The 17,479-nt window shown below is 26.6% G+C and overlaps 1 protein-coding gene across 4 annotated transcripts in view; it reads right to left on the bottom strand.

Annotated features, from left to right (window-relative positions):
• Window positions 1-17,479, bottom strand: part of LOC135931237 (serine/threonine-protein kinase DDB_G0283821-like) — a 61,325-nt gene that overhangs the window by 12,793 nt on the left and 31,053 nt on the right. For 3 of the 4 annotated variants that reach the window (XM_065468209.1, XM_065468208.1, XM_065468211.1), the window contains exons 3-13: window positions 14,664-14,720; window positions 13,518-13,562; window positions 12,883-12,960; window positions 10,269-10,379; window positions 9,508-9,598; window positions 9,206-9,278; window positions 6,512-6,569; window positions 6,215-6,269; window positions 2,817-2,895; window positions 2,490-2,659; window positions 1,833-2,151 (exon numbers count right to left, since the gene is read on the bottom strand). In XM_065468209.1, the coding sequence (XP_065324281.1) occupies window positions 1,833-2,151; window positions 2,490-2,659; window positions 2,817-2,895; window positions 6,215-6,269; window positions 6,512-6,569; window positions 9,206-9,278; window positions 9,508-9,598; window positions 10,269-10,379; window positions 12,883-12,960; window positions 13,518-13,562; window positions 14,664-14,720 (1,136 nt within the window). The remainder of the gene's footprint in view (window positions 1-1,832; window positions 2,152-2,489; window positions 2,660-2,816; window positions 2,896-6,214; window positions 6,270-6,511; window positions 6,570-9,205; window positions 9,279-9,507; window positions 9,599-10,268; window positions 10,380-12,882; window positions 12,961-13,517; window positions 13,563-14,663; window positions 14,721-17,479) is intronic. The other variant, XM_065468210.1, reaches the window with a different exon arrangement.

Raw genomic sequence — 17,479 nt, 5'->3', positions numbered from 1 at the left:
GTCCATAATCTCGAATGAATTATAGAATCAAATGTTCTTTTAAAGTCCAAAGCTACAATAAAAAGGTTGATTCTTCCTAATTTTATCTTTCAATTTGAATTAGTAGAGCTATAATGGCCTCGAGATCGTTATGACCTTTTTTAAATGAGACTAGTGTGTCTACGCAATTAGGTTCAATAATAAGTTTCAATCTATTTAAAATAATATGAGCAAAAACTTTATTTACCACTGAATTTAGTAATATACCTCTCCAGTTTTTAAGATATTTTGGATTTTTTATTTTAGGGATATTAATTAAAATTGCTGTGAGCCAATCGGACGGATATGTTCCCTCATGCGAAACTCTTGTCATAATTAGAATAAAAATTTCAGCACAAAGTGGAGGATCTGTTTTAAGAAATTCACTGTGGATACCATCATGACCACATGCTTTATGGTTTTTTAGTTTATTTATAATATTAATTAATTCCCCTTTAGTTGGTGGTAACAATCTATTTATATTTAAGTTTGGAAGATGTGTTAGTTAGAGGGTTGATGGTAATTGAAGGTATGAAGAAGGGAGATTGAGATAGAAGGTAATATGTCTTCCGTAATGATATTAGGTATTATAAGTTGAGAACTGGAAGGTAATAGTGTGTACATGGGATGAATATTTGATGTAGAGGGCAATGACCGATCATTGGTGAAATAGAAACAACTAAGCTTAAAGGCAGTTTTAATTGTATTCGAATATATTGTTAATTGTGTATGATGATTAATTGGTGTATTTATAGATTGATTTTGTAAAAATATATAAACTGTGGTACAAAATATATTAAAGCAGTTAAAAATATAATAAATTGGGCGCAGTTTCAAATGGAGAAATTTAATATAAAGGAGTGCGAGATGGAAGTTTATTTATAAAAGATGGAATTCATTTTTAAAATTGCCAAAATAGAAGACAAAAATCGTTTTTATTAGCAAATATTGGATTTTATTCAAAATTATTTACTTTGTGTTTACCGAAGACATTAGATGAAATATCATATGATGATATAATAACTTTTAAAAAATTATTACTCGATTTTAAAAAAATCTTCAATAATCTAATACTTTTTCTAATCTTAAAATTGTGTTATTCAATATTTTAATAGGTTTATGTTGCAATCCAATCAATATATATCGACTCTAGCCATACGGATTTTATCAGTGCCACCGACAAGTGCAGCGTCCGAAAGAATATGGTCCTCCTTTGGAAATATTCATTCGAAACTAGAAAAATAGGATAAAAAATGATAAGGTCCGAAAATTAGTTTTTATAAGAGTCAATCTCCATTTTATGGGAAAAGAATTTCTGCAAATGACAAATTGCTGGATTCTAGAATTTAGAGTTGGAATCATATTTTTCTTCAAACGAAGATAACTAACAAATTACTCAAAATTAAATCATATTTGTTTAAATATTGTTTATAGTGTTGAAATTAAATCATATTTGTTTAATTATAATGTTTATAATTTATATATTTTCTAAAGCATGAAAAAAAAAATCAATTTTGACCTGTAAATATAAAAAAGTTAGTTTCCCGTTTTTTCCCTATTTTCTACGAAATATAGTTTCCCGGGAAACTTATATCACTATAAAAATCGAAGAAAAATTTCAATAAATATTTTTTGCCTGAATAAAAATGACCCCTAAAGACTTCAAAATATCGAATCACCTTAAAACCATAACATTAACCATTAAAAAAACTCACCAGACAGAAGGTAGATCAAATATTCAATTATTATAAAAACCTCAATAAAAAAGCCCTGATTTACTTAAAAAAACCCTAAATAAATTTAAACAAATTTACCATTTGGGTTTGTCGTTTTTCTTATCGTAATATTTTTCTGCCAAATCCGACCTTGATTTTTTGAAAGGTCCTGACCTACCCATGTTCAAAACACCTGACCTAGCACCTGCTTTTATTAAAGGAGTCAGGTCTTCGTACTCGTCGGCGAGTTCTTCCCCTGGTTCGTCCACTTCCAAAATGGCCTTTTTCCTATTCTCGATAAAATGGTTGTGTAAGTTATTAACATGATTATTAGGCTTGACTGGTTCTATGATAACAGGAGGTAACTCGCTATTTTCTTCGCCCCCGCTATATTCGTATTCGGTCTCCCTTTGCTCTTCTGTATAAATATATATAATCATTTAATATACAAAAAGTACTTAATGATGGTATTTTAAATTTTAACAAGATATTTTATGCATTGGAAATGTATTAAGTGACATTATAAATCATAAAATGTGAAATTTTAAATAAAGGTATTTTCGAAAAATCTGTAAAAAAATGATATTTCCTTCCATTGTGCCAAATATATATACCCTTCTTTGTTATATGTAAATCTGTCCCCCAAGCTGAATTTTATCTTGTCTTTTAAGTAAATTATTCTTGGGTTGGTTTTTTTAAACTAATCTTATTATTTTCTTTTGTTGTTTTGCTTTTTATCAACTATTTTTTAATTACCTTTTCTTTTCCTGGTTCTATCTATATGTTCTCTCAACTGAATTTTGATCTGTTTTTCAACGTTGGCCAAGTCTCGAATGAAGGGATGTTTTAAAAGGGCCTCGGTAAAAGGTCGATTTCTAAAATCTTTTGCCAAACAAGTGTCAACAAAATTTAGAAACTTTTTGGACCTGAATTTGATATTTTAAAAAATGAACTACATAATTTAATTCAAAATTTTTAATCAAATAACAGATTGAATTTTTTTTAAAAAAAATCAGTATAATCTTTATTAAAAATGTTCGGTTATTATTAAGAATGGTAGTTTATGGGAATAAATATATTTACCATTTCCGTGATTTTAAACGAGGTGATGGATTTCTTGGTATCAAGAATAAAGCCCTCATCGGATGCATCTCGCATAAAGCTAATTTAGAAAAAATATATAAAATTCATTCAAATTCTAATAAAATTGAATGTAGATACATTATTTAGAAGAATTGGTTTAGAAAATTTGGGCAATAACAAAACTGGTTTTATTAATCATAATCATGAGGGATTGGTTTTAAAACTTGTATTTGTAATTATACTACCCATACTATTATTTTACGTTAAACGGAAATTATTTAACGTTATTCAGTGGCGTAGCTAAAATTTACCAATGGAGGGGGGGGGGGGTTAAATTTTTTTTGGAGCCACACCTCTTTTTGCTGCCTTCGGTCGGGTTCTTACTATAAAAAATTCTTATATATTTTTGATTTTTCGAGGTCTTTATATAATCACCGTTAAAAATGGCTGAACAAACCCTATTTCTAAAATATGGCAATGTTTTATACTTATTAGTGTTTGAATTTAACCAGTATACCAGTATAAAGGAAAAAATTATTAGTAACAAGATTTTCGCCATTAAGATTAAAACCTGACTAAAAGCATTTATTTAGTAAATATATTAATGTTTAGATCATAATTGTATATTAATTTAATTCGTTTGGTGGACAGTATAATGAAAATTGCCAAAATAGAAATCGTGCTAAAATGAAAAACTATATATCTGGCTTGCTCTAATATAATGCCTGACTATTCAATTCCTCACTTAAATATGAGAAACACGAAAAGAAACTGAGTTATAAACAAAATGAAAACTATGACGTCATGTTCAAAGCGAGTGAATAAAACTTTTGGAAACACTAATTCTAAACTTATACTAACCCATTAATTAAGGCATTATTAGTAAAAAAATGTCAATTAGCATCATGCCATAACGGGGAAGTTCTAACTATCTGGTTTGCGTTAATATTTAGTGCCTTATTAATTCTTTAATCAATTTCGCCAGCCAAGTAACCGAATTATGAACCTAAAACTAACTATGATATCAGGTCTTAAGCGTAAAGTTAGCTAAACATCTCGAAGCATTATTTCGGAAATGTATGTCAATAATTGGTACGTATTTCATACTTCTTTCCTGCTTCAACCCAGTAGCGTCACTAGGAGAGGTCGCGCTCCCTGAAAAGTTTGAATAGCTCCTTGAAACAATTTTTTTAATGGCTCCTCAATATCCCCTTAAACTAAAAATAATTTTTTTTGATTGCCCCCTAAACGATTTCTTTTATAATTCTATTATATAATATATAGATTTAATTTTATTATTTAAAAATTAATAAAACTATCTAATTTTTAATAAATGAGTGCTATTTTAATTATTAGATTAGATTTAATACATATAAATTATATTTTCCCTATGTCAGCTTGCAATCAATCTGTGTTAAAAATGGAATATTAATATCATTCACAATGTCTAAATATTATTTAGCATTAAAAGTAGAAGCTTTATTGTTTTTTATTAGTTAAATTATTTTATACTAATTTAATAAATATAATCATTTATTAATTGAAAATTAACAAAATTAATATTTGAGTTATTATAATGCGAATATATTTGATATTATTACAACTACTATTATTTTAAGACATAATATACCAACTAGAGGTGGTGCGACAATAGTATATAAAATCTTAATTGCTTTCATCGTATCACTCTGGTCCTTATTTTCTAGTTACTAAATTATTCATTTCTAACAATACATCCTTACCGTGTAAATAACTCATGGCTTCGATATATGTGCATAATTATATCTTTTAAAGATTTTTAGTGTTTTATTTTAGCAATTTATCTAACATAATAAACACTAATATGAGTTTACATGTGAGTGTCATGGTTATAACTGCAAATTAACCAGCATCTATTATTAGTGCGGCTATGTAATTTAAGATTATTACTCATGCTGCTGAGAGCTTTTGATTGCATAATTTAGATGAGCAACAATGGTCAACTGTCTAGTCATGTATATATCTAAAAATGGAAAATAATCTTTTAGAAATTTAACATCTCACAATAATTTTCTCGATTACTTATCTAGCTTCCATAACATCTAAGAGATATTTTTATAATTTGGACTAGTCGCTTATATTTTCTTCTTCAAGAATTATAGATTTGGTAAGGCATACTAATTTTTCATTATTAGTCCATTCTATAAAACATTCTCTAAAATGGTAACACAACGTTATAATAGTTTCATGACCTTTTGTCAATGTAGGTTGCTAAGAATTAATTGTTCAGAGCTTTCAAATTTCAATTAAAAAAGTATAATTTATTTATTTGGCCGGGTAAAAGCGGACCGAAGGCCTGTTATAGGAGATATGGGGGCGCTTTTTTAGTTGAGCCCCCTGAGATTGTAAAGGCTAGTTAACGCCCCTGCTTCAACTTGTTTGGTAGATAGTTTAAAGAAAAATATTTTTGGCAAATAAAAAAATTGCGAAATTGGATCATGCTAGAAGGAAAATTATAGAAGCAATGAACAATATGTAACGCATGATTAGTATTTACTTGTTCATCCATCAGTTATTTTCTGCTAATAAATAAAAACCAGTTATAAGCGAAATAAAAATTACGACAAGTCTTAGGCTGAATCTTAAATATCAAATATTAAATTACAAAAATCAATTTCGTCTAAATACATTAAGATGTTTCTTTCTCCGATTCAAGATATTTTTGAATCTTGTGATTCTATGATCTACATAGATGTTATTTTATTTTCAGTTTCTTTAATAAATATAGAAATAATTTATCTAATAAAACAAGATAGCAAGAAGATTCTAGAAGAACAAAAGCTATTTAAAAAATTAAATAAACCAAATATCTAAAATAAGTTTTACTATTATATTCATTATAAAAAATTCTATCATCTAAAATATGAGACTTGATGTGGTTGTAACTTAGATACTTTTTATATTTAATAGCGGCATAAAAAGGTAGTCAAATAGACTTGTGACATATCTGTGCTTAACATTTGTTGAATTAAAAATAAATTAATGATCGTTTCTTCATAATGGAATTGACAAAGTAGATTTTTTTCAAAAAGGAATATGACAAACTAGACAAGTGTTTTGCAAGCTAATTTAAAATTTATTTAAAATATATAAAAATAATCAAATATTGTAGATCAAAATTATTATTTATAAATTAAAAACATAATATAGGTCTTTTTAAAATTTTAAGCATTTAATAATCAATTTAGTAAATTAAAACAAAACTTTTTTTAAAAAAATTTCCTTTTTTAATGGGGGAGTTGAACCTCTATCCCACCCCCTTCCCCCATGCCTAGCGTGCGTTTAAAGTTTAATGACTTAAGCAGGACACACCTTTTCATTAGAAAATGTTGGATATAAAAGAGTAAAAATATTTTTACGTGGTTTTGACTCGGCCATTTCAATGCAGGTTATCCCAACCGACCATATGTCACTCTAAATATATTTATGTTTATAAAAATGTATTATGAATAATTTAAATTTTTTTTAAAAAAGAGTAAACTAAAACAAATATCTTCATTTTAGAGCTTCTTGTTGAAAATTAAATACCGAATAATAAAAAAATGTACACAAGTAGCAGACACTAATTTAATTTCTAATAGTTTAAAGGTAAAATTTATACACAAAAGTGACTTAAACTTTTAAATTTTCTACATTATGTTTATAATGAAAATTACTCTAGTGTCATATGTAGCATCAGGGTTTTCATCGCATGCTATGACTTCCGGTGACATCCTAAATAATTACGGTTTTTTTAAAATGATAATATATATGAGTCGTAAAAATTACATTACACATTTATTACATTATATTACAATTTCTTTAAAGGAAACGATATCTACTTTAGATAGAGATACAATTTTACAAATGTATCCGTAAACAGATACAATTTTACAAATGTACTTGTAAACAGATACAATTTTACAAATGTACTTGTAAACAGATACAATTTTACAAATATGTAAGTAGATTTGATTTTACAAATGTACCTGTAAACAGATACAATTTTTATAATACTTATATACCTGGTTAGCCGTTGGTCTCAAACAAAAACTCTTATTATGAGAGCACAAAAATGTAAACAAGATAATAATAAAAAATGTCAATACCCCTATTTTTATCATTCTTTCGAACAAATTCTTCTTTAAAGCAAGAATTTAATTTAAAAATATCATTACATTAAACTTATAATTTATTCATTAAATGTCAGGGGTGTATCTATAAAATTTTTTTAAAAAACTTGAAATAAATTTATTCCCTTAAAATTATTTTACGCATGAATGGCATTGTTTTTAATAATTAATAGGCGTCGTGACTAAGCAAGGATTTATATTCCTTTATGAACAAATTGAGAGTTTGCGTTTGCAGTACGTTTTAACGTACATGATAAAAATATCCTTTACAATCTTGAACTGATATCTATAGATTTAAATGGTGGAAAAAAATAATATTTAAATATTTTTTTTATATATTTAAGTTTTAATATTTTTATAAGTTTTAATATTTTCTACACATATTTTTTTTATTATATTAATCTTAAAATTTTTGTATACATTTATTTAAATATATGCTCATATGAATTAAAATGAATTTTGCATTCAAATATTTTTATTTTAATATAAAAAAGCTTTAAATAAAAGTATATCAGAATGTATCTTAAAACAGATAGAGATCCTTTTTACAAAACTGTATCTAGATAGAGATACAACATTATTATATCTAAATACTTTAACAACTCTGATATCTACTAATTATTTTATATGTTTTTCATCTTTTTCTGCATCAAATTACCGTAAACAACCAAAACAACATGACCAAAATAAAAGGAAGGTCGTTCGTTTAACATGTTTTTATTTTAAAAAATGAATTTTATTCACGAGCCTGTTTAATTTAAACGTGTCGGTTTACTAATATTTTGTAATGAACTAATATTAAGCATAATTTATATAATATTTAAAATACGCCCCCTCCCCCAACTTGTTTGCACGGGTCTGCCCTAATATAAAATGTGGAAGGATGAGGGCTTAATTTTTTTGGTATTTTGATCAAAAATTGCATATATCGATTGGATTCGATCAGAAATTGCACATAGCGATTATTTTTTGCCATTTTATGGTGAATAAGCAAATAAGAATATGAATTCAGTAATAAATAAAATTACTCATAATTTATGTAATACTAATATATTTTTTATTACAATTCATTTCCAAGTGTATAATAATAACCAAAAATGCAAAATCTGCAATATTTCCTTAGGGATGCGATCACTTCTCCCTTTTAATTAGGCTCTGATAAATAAAACAAAAATTTAATTCTAATTTTTGTTCTATGAACGAGATGCACAATTATTTTATTTTATATTCAATATCACATATTTTCTCTTGCACCAAAAATCACTTACTTTTATGAATACATATTGTATTGATGTTATATTTGCCCAATAAATTTTTTGCTTTTATTTTAATTATTTTAAAAAAAAATTTGAGCATAATTTCATTTATGTCACTTTTTAAAATACTCATCATCAATTATGATTCATCCTCTTTCATATTCACGACCATTTGTGATTCCCGTCATCTGTGACAGGTTAGGATAGTAATATCGAATACTTCCTTTAACCAATTTTCATATATTATATTTTGTTAAATGCTATCCTTTTAAATCTTTAACCTGATCAGAGCTGTATAGTAACGCGACACAAAAGTAATGTAGTCACTAATGAGGTTACTATTTGAAAAAGTAATTTAATAAAATAATTCCTTACTTTATAGGAAACTCGTTAATTAATATTTTAATTTTTTTGTTTAATACTCAGGCCTAATATTTGTATAAATATAAAAAAAATAATTATAAAATCTAGTTTTAAAAACCAATTAAATTATACGGGTATTTCATTCTTATTTCAACTCTTTTTTTATTGGCCTATTGAATGTTTCAACTGTATTAGAGTTCTAGTTAGAATAATATTAAAAAAAATTATATTCAACATGACCAAGGTCAAATGAATAAAATCAAAGTATTTGATTTTAAGCAAAGATATTGATATAAATAAGTAATCTATGGAAAGAATTTGTTCTAAGGCTCTTTCCCAACATATTTAAAAAACACGTTATTTTATAATGGAGTGATTCGGATAAACTCGTCTAAAGAATAGATACATCTTTAGAGATAAAAATTTTAACAATTTCCTAGCATTAAAAACTTTGTTTATAAATTATCATACCCCCTGAATCCTCAGCGCCTATTCAACGAATTATCTTTTCAGAGTAAAGTGAAATGTAACTAAAGTAGTCGACAGTTCTCGTTATTATAATTTAAAAAAAAACCAAATATGTATAAATTAAAATATATATAGACAAAATATTGTTTACCAATATGGAGTACCAATGAACGTGCTTCTACGACTAACAGTTCTATCTAACTGAGCTGAGACTCCAAAATCGACTAAAATAAACAAAAAACATTGAAATCATTAGAATTCAATTTTAAAAATTTTATTTATAAGATCATTACAAATAGTATTTTATGTAGAACTGAAGACCTATATTGCATGAATGAAAGCTATAGGTAAAATAATACCTACCCCCTTTTAACCAAAGACCTATATTGCATGAATGCGAAGCCATAGGTTAAAAAATATACCTACCCCCTTTTAACCAAAAATTAATTATACCTAATTTAACATCTGCGTTATCAGTCAATAACACGTTCTGTCCTTTGATATCACGATGGATAACCTTGTTCGAATGCAAATGACTCAATCCCTGTTTTAATCCCAAAAATAATATAAAAATTGATAATATAACAATCAATGATTTATCGCTTTAATGGTCAAAGAATGTTATTAATATTATATAGAAAAATATGAATATACGATATAATATGATAAAAATTCATGCTTCAATAATGATAGTAGTATAGTGTTGTTAAACATCTCAACAATCAATTTTGAATTAATTTTAGGGAAAATAATTTCTTCGATATTTCACTAATAGATGTCCAAACCTTTATGATATCTATGAGCTAAATCTCCAAGCTTGCGTAATATTTTTCGCTAAAATATTGGGTTAGCCGTTTTAAAAATAACAATACTCAGTGACACTGCTAACCACTTTTGTTTAATATGAACGAAAAAGCATGTACGCGCTCTTTCGTGTTCAATAATAAATGTTCACTTAAGATGAATATCAATTATGAATATTTAAGTTATAATTAATTTCGGAAAGGAGGAAACGTATTTTTTTGCAATATTATAGTCGTATCTCGCCCTTATATTAATAAAGTGCACGAATTTGCGCAGCTTTCATTTTACCTTCAACTTGATTAAGACCCAAAAACTAGGATTATTAATCTTAAACAATTACATTATTTTATATATAAATATAAAGCAGGAACTACTATAAAAAATATAAATAAATAAAAGAATATATTAACCCTCAATATTTCTCTACAAACATAAGCTATCCATTCCTCTTTGAGACTGTTGGTCTTAGTAGCTTTGACTAAATCAGTGATGGACCCAGCACCGCAATATTCCATCACGAGCTTTTTTTTAAAAAATGGTGATAAAACAACAAAAAATGTAAATTCTTAATTATTATGTATTATATGTTTTCTTTTTTTAAACTGTTTATAATAAAACTTTTGTAATATTCCACTTTTTTTTTATAAATTTCAATTTAGTCAATTATTTTGGCATGGGTTTTGATAGTTATTGTATTTCAAAAAAATATTATATTAAAAAATTACTCCAAAGAGTGTTTGAAGTAGAGGCCTGCGAAAGAGAAATTTTTTTTAACCAAACCCAATGGAAGAAAAGCATTTTCCTAATCCAACCTGGGAATTTTTAAAAAAATAAATTTCTGACTCAATTTAACCCGAACATAAAATTATCAATGTTGGGTGGCGACCCTATTTAAAGTTGAATTTACAAAATTAACCTTATCTCAGAAATGTTATTATGAATATAAAATTCCGGATTCGATTAAGGCGGGGATATACTACTTATTAGCGTAGAATAGTTCTTAAGCCAAAAAATAAGGCTATGTATGTCTTTAATTAAAAGTTATGAACGATTGAGAGCGTTTCAATGTTAATTCTATGGGTGATTTGGAAATGAAGGTTAAAATGCTCGAGTATGCTGAATCGCTTATACACTTAAATCAAGAATATGAGCGAATAAAATAGATTAGATATGCACGGCCCAAAAGGTTGGCCCGCGGGCCTAATTAAAAGAGCTAGCTGGAAAACCTTTAGAAAAATAGTAAATGCCCGGGACCGTTATGATCTATAAAAAAGATAAGATATAATATATATACTTCTTTTTTAAAGAGATAAATAAATTAGTTATAAACAAATTATATAATAATTTAAACAAAAAAAATATAAAAAGCAAACTTTCGTCTCACAAAGACAGATATTTTTTATTGATTAATTTTAATTTTAAGGGTCAAAATATTTTTGTTTAAAAAATCAATAAATGAATAACGATTCATAAAAATAAAATTTGATAGTTAAAGGGATGGAAGAAAGATAAATTAATTGTGGTAGTTTTAGCATAATAAATACGATAGTCTTTTAAGGGCTTAAAAGCATAAAAACATGTGTTGTATCCTGTTCAGTCACATTGTCAAGCCTGATTATCAGTTTTATCAATTATCCCATCAGCCAATCATTTGTTGCTGTTGCAAATTAAATAACTAATTAGAGATTTCCAAATGTGTAAGAACTCTTTGAAAGTTAGCCCCTTACCCTATGGTCGCAGAAATAATTAATTAAATTTTATATTTCTTCCATGTGTATTAATATTTTTTTCCGTGAAAATTTGAAGAATATTTTCTTATATTTCTTTTAAACCTTAAAAACTGATGGAAATAAAAAATTTTATCAACCAAAAACCGAAAATTAATATAATTTAACATAAATATATATAACCCAATACCAGAAATGATAATAACTGATGATTCATCTTCACAATCTGATGCACAATGATTGCAAATAAAAGTATTAAACAAAATGAAGAATCTACGAAGATAATGAAGAAATAAGGTCTTCAGGAGGTTATAAACATCCTGAGAGATTGTTGAATAAAATTATTTTTAAAACTTCTTGTGCTACAAAAAGCATGCCAGACACGATGAGGCCTTCGACATCAAACTGTTACATTTTTGGATCTAGAAGAGCCTATTTTGATTGCCCTTGGAGAAATATCAAAGGCCTGAACCAGATATTTCATGTTGATATATTATTAGATTCAATAGGACAGCCAATTTTTTCTTCCCAATGGAATGTATTAGTAAATTATTTAATTATAATTACACAACAATTTAATATTTTTCAAAAAAAATGTACAAGAATATTATTATATCAAGATTTAGAAAACTAGATAATATAGATCCATTCTGGCTATGCGCCTGGTCATATGATCTTATTAAGACATTAATAAAAATTTCGCTATCTCGACCTTATAATATAATTGAGACTTCGTTGTGCTATAAAAAAATTAGAGTGCTTATAAAGGAACGTTAAGAGCGTTATTATATAACATATTTATATAATTTTCGTTTAGATATAAATATAATTATATATTAGAGACCTCCAGGCCCATACCAAATCCAGGTTCGGGGGCCCATTTGTAAAATGATATGATTATAAAAAAAAAGTGATATCAATTATATTATGTTTAAAAGTTCATGACAAAATTTTATAGAAATCACAGAGTAGGTTATTAACACATGTTGGAATATTTCCAGCGAACTCATGTTGTAAATTTAAAAAAAGCGCTTAAAAAATGATTTAAAGTTGAATTGAAAAAATAAAACACCAACTGAAAAAACACATTGACGTTAACCTATCAATAAACTATTTAACATATGATGAATTATCTAAACATTTATTCTCATACTTTAGACTTTCATTTGAAGTTATTAAAAATATGGACAAAAATAATCTCGATTCACTAAAAAATTTTAAAAAAGGCCGGACCTAGGTCTCCGATATTATATAAAATTGGAAAAAAGCCTCCAAGTTAAGTAATAATATTTCTAACCCATAACTGACTATCTTTGCCGGGTGAATGTTTAATGAAAGCTCCGTAATAAGTCGCTATATTCCTGTGATGAGAATACTGTAAAGGAAGATATATATATTTTAAATCGAAAATAACAATCGAAAATGTTAAATATGATTTTTATCGTTAAGTAACTAGCACAAAAATTCTGATATACAAAGTTTGCATAACTAGGTCAGATTTTACTATGTAACATGAATATAAACCAATGCCTACTAATAACGTATTCGTAAATTCGTAGCGAATAATAAAGGCCAATGGTTTGGTTCGAACCGTGTCACTGACCAATTTTTAAAAATATTTTCAGCCAGATAAAGACTAATTTAAAAAACAATGAGAAAGACCGATTAGTTTTGAACAGATGGGTTTTTAAATCGGTCATCATCAAGCTGATAACTTAAAAAAATAATATTGCCTAATATATGTGATTCCTTTAAATTTATTATTTTTAAACTTAAATATCGAATGTGTTAAAAAATATTTTATTTTTAAAGTCTAAATTTGTCTAAATCTATTTATAAATATAACAATATTATGTACAATGACTAATAAGCTCAATGTGTGTTAGGAGATTATTACATACACAGGATATGATAAAGAAACGAATTTATTACCTTTTTAAGGACATTAATTTCCAACTTTATTTCTTCTTCTTCTTCCTAAAAAAATTTAATTATAAAAATTAATTAAGATAATATGTTGGAAATTTTTTTAAAAATTTCTTTTAAATATAGTCATCATGATATACAGTAAATCCTAAATCTACTTATAATAATAAAATATTAACTCGTTTTTAGTGGTATGATTTCGGATTCAGAAATCTTATATTTAACAAATGTTTCTCAATTATAACCTTTCCGGTTTTTAGCGTAGGTTATTATATTTTAAATAATATGTTAATAAAAAAAAAGATTGTAATTTTTTAAGCCCATCCCACATCGGTGTTTCGAGGAAATTATTTGAGTTTCCAAGGAACACCTTAATTTTTCAATTGTATTTCTCTTCTATACCTTTAATATTGAATTGAATCATGATTATTTTAAATTAAGATATTTAAAATTTTTTTTAGAGTTCCCAAATAATTTTAAAAATTATCTATTTATTGTAAAATAAATCAAAACGTTGACTATAGAAATTTCTACCATGGGGTAGAGTAAGACGCAAGATCGTCATTAAAAATAAGAGGGGTAAGGGGTATGGTTTGCTAATTGTGATTTATTGGGGGGGGGGGGTGTGTGGATAATATCGCTATTGACTTTAGGAATAGTGATGAAATGTCTCCGTTAAATTTTGTTAAAATGGCGGCTTGGTATAAATCTATTTCCAATGGCATTAATACCAGAGATCTGCAGAGGTATCATTTGCAAGGCCAGACCCGGATTTAAAAAAAAAATTTGGCCCAACCTGGATTTAAAAATAAATATATTAATTTTTCACTTTATAAATAATAACGGCAATTTAAAATATTCAACCCGGCCCGGCTATTTAAAAATTCTAACTTATACTGACGATAAGAAGTGTACATATATTGAAATCTGCCATAGAAAACAATTTAGACGAAATTCGAAAGGCACTTAGACGAAATGCCTTTCGATAACGTTTAATACATCCAATGACATTGATTAAAGCTTTCCTCAATGGATGCATCAATAAATGAATTGTCAGTCTAGGTTAATATTAATTTTGCTAGTCACGTGTGACGTATTGCTTCATTTTTCTACCATAACTAAACTAAATATATGATTGATATAAATTCAAACCGAAGTAACACTCATAATCTTGATTGCTGCCAATTGTCCGGTCTTCACGTGTCGGCCCTTTTTATAGATTAAAATGTTTTTTTTATAAATATTAAGTTTTGTTTGAAACTTACATGCATTTTCTAAAGTAATATTATTATTGTATATTGTAGTTTAAAATAAGATTAAAACCGTTTAAAACATAATCAAACGAAATAATGTTTAAATTTTTATAGTAGAATACTAGTGATAATAATTAAATTGGGGGGGGGGGGGGAGGGTGAAAAAAATAGTGAGATAAAAATTGCATAAGTTTTATTTTTGATATATATAATTACTATTATTTTGTAAGAGATGAAAGTTATAAATATTCTTTTCAAGGCATCTATATTAGTGTTGTAAATGAACGCGTTCATGAAGTTCGTTTTTTTGAAAAAAATGATGAACGGCGTTCCTTTTATTTTTGACGAACTTTGAACGTGAACACGTTCCTTTTTTTTGACAAACACTTTCGAATTCAACGTTCGTACACTTTTTATTTATTAGAAAAATTTAATATTAATCCAAATTTTTTAAGAAAAAAGTCCTATATTTGTTAATCAGCTGTTTTTCCTTTTTCATATTTTCAATTTTTTTTAACTGATAAGAGCTAAATATTTTTAAATTAAATTTTCCTTTACTATAACTTTTTTTCAAATCTTTAATCTAAACCAAATAAAATTTCTTCTAACGTCACCTGGATCTTTATAAAATTTTCTAGGATTCAAGTTAGTATAACAAAAGACAACAAATTCACTGGCAAGTTACAAATTGAGTTCCTTAATATAAATGGAATGAAAAACAAACTAGCGGTTCTCTTAAGGATGTTAGAAGCGGAGAAAGTAGACATTATAAGAATGATTATAAAATATTTTGCTCCTATACCACTTCCAAAAGCTTATCTAAGATAGCATTCCTAATAAATAAACGAATATATAAATTAATCATCAAATTCGTACCATATCTGAACGATTTAAACACAAATTTTAGGCTCACAATAACAGCAAATTTCTATGCCCCACCAAATAGAAATGAAAGATTAGGCTTCATTGACATAATGATAATATAATAATTTTTTAGGCGATCTAAACCTGAAAATTGGTAAAGAAGCAGAATATGTTAGCAGTAATATCACTGCAAATGCTACCATACAACAACCGAATAGCGAAAATAGTAAGAACTTCTTGATTTCTGCAAAAATAAGAACTTTAAAATTGAAAATACCTTTTTTTGCCACCGAGAAAAAAACGCATACCTCTTCGTGAGGGTTCGGCAGTAATCCCAAATTAATTTCTTCATCTCTATTATTCATCAGTGGTTTGACAGCGTTAAAATATCAATTAGTGTTGTAAACGCGTTCAACGAAGTTCGTTTTTTTGAAAAATATGATGAACGGCGTTCCTTTTATTTTTGACGAACTTTGAACGTGAACGCGTTCCTTTTTTATGACGAACGCGTTCGAATTTAACGTTCGTTCAATTTTAAAAACACTTTTTATTTTTATTTATTTGAAAAATTTAATATTAATCAGAAATTTTTAAGAAAAAACTCTTATATTTTATAATCAGCTGTTTTTCCTTTTTCTCACATTTCAATTTTTTTAACATGCCATTATTATAGTTTATTAATCTGAATATTATTGTTTATATTTTAATTTAATAGATTAGCATAAGCATGAATATTATTATTTTATCATCATCATCTGATTCTGAAAATTCAAAATCGGATATTAATATTACCATGGACAAATATGATAAATATTTTATAGTAACATCCTATAAAGGAACTAATTCAATATTTACCAAGTGTAAAATGTGTCCAAAAAGTATTATATCAGTGTCAAAATCTTCCCAATTTAAAACGACATTTGATTGTAATATTAATTATATTATGTAATATAACTAAGTAAAATCATTAAATTAGAAGAAAAACTGCATTTGGGCTATTTGACCCCAACAATAACAATAGTTATTTTAAAATTAAAAAAAATTAGTGGCCTCAAATACGGTCAACCATTGATAGACGCAATATTAAATGGGATTAATAAAAGGTATTAAACCCATCACTATTAAATTAATTACATATTTATTTTTTTTAAAGATTCGAACATATATATGAAGATCAATAAGTTCTTTATGCAATTATATATCCAGTATTCAAGCATCAATGGCCATGGATAAAACTTTCACAGAATGAACCTATAAAAATAAACTTATAGCGTTAAAAAAATGCATTGAAAACCCTAGAATGCAAAAACTGTTAATTTCGAAATATCCTCTTTTTGACGAGGAAGTAGAAGATTGGAGGAAAATAACTGATCTCAATTTTCTGAAGCAAAGAAACAATAAATGTTTTTAATAAATTCCCCATGTTAAAAGAGTTGTTGTTTATTAAGTATAATTAATACCGCAATTCCCTCATCTGCCCCTGTTGAGCGCGTTTTTAGTATAACTAATGCTGTATTAACTGCCAAGCGTTCCTGTCTATCAGATGAAAATTTTGAAAAATAATTGTTATTAAAAATTAATAAGAAAAATTTTTTATAAATAAAAATATCTTTTTATTTGCTGTATAATATGGTATTTATAATTATATAATCAAAATAAAACTATATTATTATTTAACTTGGCTAATATATTATTGTGTTAAAAAATATTAGTGTTGTTAAACGGCTCGTTTTGAGACGATTTTTAAAAACGGCCAACTCAATATTTCATCCAGAAAAATATTACGCAAGCCTGAAGATTTTGCTCATAGAAGGAACAAAAGTCTAGTCATATATTATAGAAATCTCGAGG

Source organism: Gordionus sp. m RMFG-2023, chromosome 1 (genome assembly GCF_954871325.1).
Source record: "Gordionus sp. m RMFG-2023 chromosome 1, tfGorSpeb1-WG-v2, whole genome shotgun sequence".
Taxonomy (NCBI): domain Eukaryota; kingdom Metazoa; phylum Nematomorpha; class Gordioida; order Chordodea; family Parachordodidae; genus Gordionus; species Gordionus sp. m RMFG-2023.
This window is presented reverse-complemented; position numbering and strand designations above follow the sequence as displayed.